This window comes from Carassius carassius, chromosome 10 (assembly GCF_963082965.1).
Source record: "Carassius carassius chromosome 10, fCarCar2.1, whole genome shotgun sequence".
Classification (NCBI taxonomy): domain Eukaryota; kingdom Metazoa; phylum Chordata; class Actinopteri; order Cypriniformes; family Cyprinidae; genus Carassius; species Carassius carassius.
The window spans coordinates 682,507-687,506 of NC_081764.1; the positions used below are offsets into that span (position 1 = coordinate 682,507).

The 5,000-nt window shown below is 38.1% G+C and overlaps 3 protein-coding genes across 4 annotated transcripts in view; 2 read left to right on the forward strand and 1 right to left on the reverse strand.

The window, feature by feature from the left end:
• The window catches only part of LOC132151479 (PRELI domain containing protein 3B-like), a 401,075-nt gene that overhangs the window by 257,385 nt on the left and 138,690 nt on the right, over positions 1–5,000 (forward strand). The window lies entirely within an intron of this gene.
• LOC132151476 (neurexophilin-2-like) overlaps positions 1–5,000 on the forward strand; it is a 199,281-nt gene that overhangs the window by 165,455 nt on the left and 28,826 nt on the right. The gene's annotated exons all lie outside the window — the stretch shown is intronic.
• ppp1r16b (protein phosphatase 1, regulatory subunit 16B) overlaps positions 3,602–5,000 on the reverse strand; it is a 40,093-nt gene continuing 38,694 nt past the window's right edge. For both annotated transcript variants that reach the window (XM_059559583.1, XM_059559584.1), the window contains one exon: positions 3,602–5,000. This exon is cut by the window's right edge. In XM_059559583.1, coding sequence (XP_059415566.1) covers positions 4,665–5,000 — 336 coding nt within the window. In that variant the 3' untranslated portion in view covers positions 3,602–4,664.

Sequence of the window (5,000 nt, forward strand, 5' to 3'; positions counted from 1 at the left end):
TTAGAGACCGTGAAAGCACCTGCACACGTACATCACGGAGACGTCTGTTTGACGTCTCATTTACATCTGCAGGACGTGCTCGCTGACGTGCAATGCGTCTACAGGACGATCCCTATATCAGATGTCAAATAGACGTTTATAAGATGTCTTTCAGATGTTTATGATTTAGAATGCATGTAAAACTGACATCTTACAGACGTTTCTCAGATGTTTGTACATTAGCAGACATCTCTGGGGGGTCAGTTTTACATGCATTGCAAATCATAACCATCTTAAAGACATCTTCTAAACGTCTGTTTGACATCTGATAGGAAACGTCTTATAGTCTTGCAGTTGAGCGAGCTCTCACAAACGCAGATGTGTCGGTGGTGTTCGTGTGTTTTAGAGCTGCGGCGAGCAGAGCCCCTGTCTCGTGCGTCAGAGCTGGTTGTAACTCGTTGTCCACAGGATGTGGTGAAACTTTGCTCCCTCGGTTAAAACGGTTTGGGTTAGCACATCTCTTGACATTTCACTCGCTGACTGAAGCCCCCCCTCTGACTCTCAGTGAAGATGCACACACACCAGATCAGATCAGATCAGATCAGATCCAGACTGAAGCACTGATGGTGACCTCTGATCCACTGCACGATCTAATCACTAACAGTGATTGCTGTATTACGTCACATCCGCCCAGAACAGGAACTGGAGAGTGATCAGTACATTAGTTTTTCTCAGTCGCTTTGGTACATTTCTCGAATCAAACTCACAGTAAGTGCATTTCTAAAAAAACAACTCGTACAAAGAGCAAAACACCATGGATTACCTGCAAAAGCCAGTCTCTTGCTCAAAATCCTTAGTTCATCTCTCAAAAATAAATATCTGTGTCAATGAACATGTCAGTGCCATCAGAATGAGAAGTCTTTGTGTCATAGTTTATAGATAAGACAGTCAAAATGCTTAGTCATGTTGTCAATATAACAGTGTGCTCTGGAGGGATGGGATGTAAACTACTGTATTGAACAGTATGGCATATTCTTATGATATATATTCATTTCAAAAGTACAAATTTACACATTACATTAAACATATTGTATTAAAGAGACTGGATAGAATTCCCAGTTACACTTTTACTAGTGGTCTGACCAAAAAAATAAAACAAATAAAAAAAAACCTTTACAATGTCATTGTGATATAGAAAAGGGAAAAGAAATATGGGCACAAAGATGAAAATAAGTCCATTGTCAGAATGTGTAACTCTTGTGTTGTCCTCTGTCTATACAGAATAAGCTTTCCAACTGAAGATTCATGAGATGAACCTTTGAGCTGTTTCAGAGAAATGGTTTATCATCGGTTTATCATCTACATTCTCTTCATTAGAAAAGATTCACTTGCACAATTCATGCCAAATTGACAAAAAGTCTAATAATAATGTGTAAAAATAAAAAGTGTGCTTGGCAGTTTATGACAACTAGATTAACCATTTTGCATTTAATGACTTATACGATGAATTAAAGACTAGATGTTTGAGGGGTAAGACTATTGCACAGAAAACTGTATAATACATTTCGAGCGACATGACAGTAGCAACTGATAATGTAGGAAACCACAGATAAATGTGCGTAATCAATTGCATGAATGTACAAAAGCAATCGCAACTTGTTCAAAAGAATGAGGAACTGGTTTTATGATGTGTATAAATGACTAGATGATGTGGAGGTTGTACAAGTAGTTTTAATAATTTCATTTCTGTTTTGAGAAATGCACCAAAGTGACTGAGAAAAACTGTAATACACACATGAGCATGTCTCACTCTGAAATATTTTGACGTTAGCTCCTGATCCAAATGTTTTAAATCATCATGTGTCTGGATTTGTTTGAATTTAATTCCTTCATTATAAAGTACAGAGTCCTCTCTAAAAAAATTTGTTTTTCAATGACCTGCCTGATTTTATAAAGGTATAAGAATAGTTATTACCATTATTATTCTTCATTATCTGTCAGTTTAATACATTACTCTGTTTTATACAGTCTCTTTTGCTCACCAAGGCTGCATTGATTTGATCAGAATATATTATTATAATGCAAACAGCTCTTTTCTATGTTCAGCATCATTCCTCCAGTCTTCAGTGTCACATGATCTTCAGAAATCAGAATAATATGATGATTTACTGCTCAAGAATCATTTCATTGTTAATAACTTTAATGTTTTTGTGGAAACCGTGATGCATTTTATTTTTCAGGATTCACAGATGAACAGAAAGTTCAAAAGAACAGCATTTATTTGGAATATTTTTGTTGTTTCATTATAAATGCTATTTTTCGTGTCAGGAGGATCAGTGTTAGATTCTCAGAATCACTGAAGGCTTGATCCAGCCACAAAATGATCTGCATTAAACGTGTTTACTGCTGACAGATAATAATGCATCTTTAATAAAAGCAATAAGCTCCAAATCCTTCCCGTATTGTTACGAATGTCTTGCACAAGCTTGAGCATGAAGCTCTGTTATGCAAACAAAAAGATCTGAAATCTAACACTTGTTGAGCAATAAAAACCCATTAGACCACAGACGGCGTAATTCAACATTTATAGGTAGTTCCTTACAATAAGATACATAACTAATACTTCAACATGAACCGTTTGCTTTGGTTTATTCAAAACACTATTAAACCTTCTTGTTGAAGCATTAGTTGATATGTTAGCGTGTTAAGATTGTGAAATAGTAGATGGATCTAGCAGCTTTTATCCACAGACTAAAGAAGAGCTCAGACTCGACGCATGAATGGATCTGAAAGTTTTAGGAGTTTCTTGAAAACATTGTGAGGGACTCGTCTGCTCGGGTGGAGTTTCAGAAGATTATTCCACCATTGAGGTTCAACAAAAGACAAGAATCACTGATGCGACGTTCAAACCCTGGACTCGGAGCTGTTTCCTGAGATAGAGGAGCATTAGAAAGGTCATTTACTGATTACCAAGGCTTTTGAACGGTGCAGTATAATGTTACAGAAGACTTCTGTTTCAAATAAATGCTGTTCCTTTGAACTTTCTATTTATCTGTGAATCCTGAAAAATAATCGCATCATGGTTTCCACAAAAATATTCATGTTTTCAACACTGATAATAATCAGAAATGTTTCTTGGGCAGCAAACCAGCATATTAGACCCTGAAGACTGGAGTAAATTCAGCTTTGATCAAATAAATAAATTACATTTGAACAGATATTCACATAGTAAACAGCTGTTTGAGATCATAATAAAATTTCTTAATTTTTCTGTATTTCTTTTTTATCAAATCAACATCAACATCTTTCCAACTCCGAATTTTTTCATGATAATTAATATATTGCATGCAAATGCAGTTTTGTTTTATTCTGTAACACGTCTTAATATAAAAGTAAAATTTGTATTAAATATCAAATAAATGTAGAATTTAAATCCAGAATCCCAGTGCAGGAATAAAGCTGATGTAGACCGACTGAATCAATATTTACAGCGAGCACGTGTGTGTGTGCACGCTTTCTTCCGCATTGGTGGTGAACTGCTGACTCACTGTGGTTCTAAACACACTGATGACTCAATCGTCACTTCCTCATACATCTCACTCAGCACTGATGACACAAACCCTTTACAAACTGACCAAAATATACAATTTATTGAAAATATGTTAATACAGTGATCAGTAGATTCCAGTAATGATCAGATCAGTAGTTGTGATGCTCTTTTCCCTTGATGCTCCTCAGTAGAAATGGAAGCCCAACTCCTCACGTGTGAACTCTACTCATATTTCTATTTCAGATTCACAGTCACAGGCAACAGAAAACTTTCCTTCGTGAACATCAGCTCGTGTTTGAAGGAAATGCATTCCAAGCATTATTTACATTCTTTCCCGGCTCTGACGCGTGAGTACTGAGGAGTGGGCGGGGCTACGGGACTGGCACTGGAACCTGATTGGCTGTTTCTGACGTCCATCACTCTGGAAGACTTTGGCACCCGAAAGAGCAGAGTGTCACGATCGAGCGGATCGAATAAAATAAATAAACCCTTCATTAGGTGAATCGTGAACACTTTCTTCATAAAAACACATCTGGGTCATATTTCACAAGCTCTTTTTTCATAACAGTAACCGTTTCACTAAATCTCACTAAAAGTGTCAAATGTAAAATAGAAAAAATAACACTATATTTAATTTGATTTAAATGATTTTGCATTTATGCATAATGTTAGTATTTATTGTGATGCTGCATTAAATTACATTAACAGTCTTTTTTCTGCAGCAAGTGTGTTGTGAAAATATCGTGACGATGCAAAACATATCAAAGGCTACTTTGTTCTTGTGATTTGAGTGTGCATTCATATACTTCATCTGCTCATTATAATAACACTCTCATAGAAAAATACTGACTCGTCTGTGCTCCGTCTGTCTCTTCATCGCTCTGGAATACAATAAATAATCTTACAGAATTAAGAGTGGCTCTATGCACATATACAAATAAATACTGTACAGGAGAGCTGCTGCACAATCACACATTACACAGCTGCAGCTGAATGAGGTCATTTCCTGAATGAGTTCCTGTTCCTGCACAGGGTTCAGAGAGACTTCCAGACTCGGAATGAGAAATAAAAGCGGGTGATAAACAGGATCCTTTCATGGGATGTACGAGAATATATATGTGTGTGTGAGATAGATCTATGAGATGCAGCAGCAGCTGTCACTCTTGGGATCCTCGTCTTCTATTGGCTGCCTGAACCTCAGAAGGGGCGGGTCTCCGCTGGCCGGCGTGAAGTAGACTGTGCTGCCATTGGACGAGACCTGAGGCATGTGTGGATCTTCTGGACTGGGATTGGTCGAGCCGTTTCCCAGGTGTCCGTTGAGGACGGGTTGGACGATGAGTTTGGCGGCGGAGCGCTGCTTCTTGAGTTCGGACAGCGTCTGCACACGCTCTTTTGGCTTGGGCTGCTCGGCGGAGGGCGTGGGGTCAGGGGTCACGGGGTCACCGTTAGGCGCTGGAGTGCTGGAGATGCA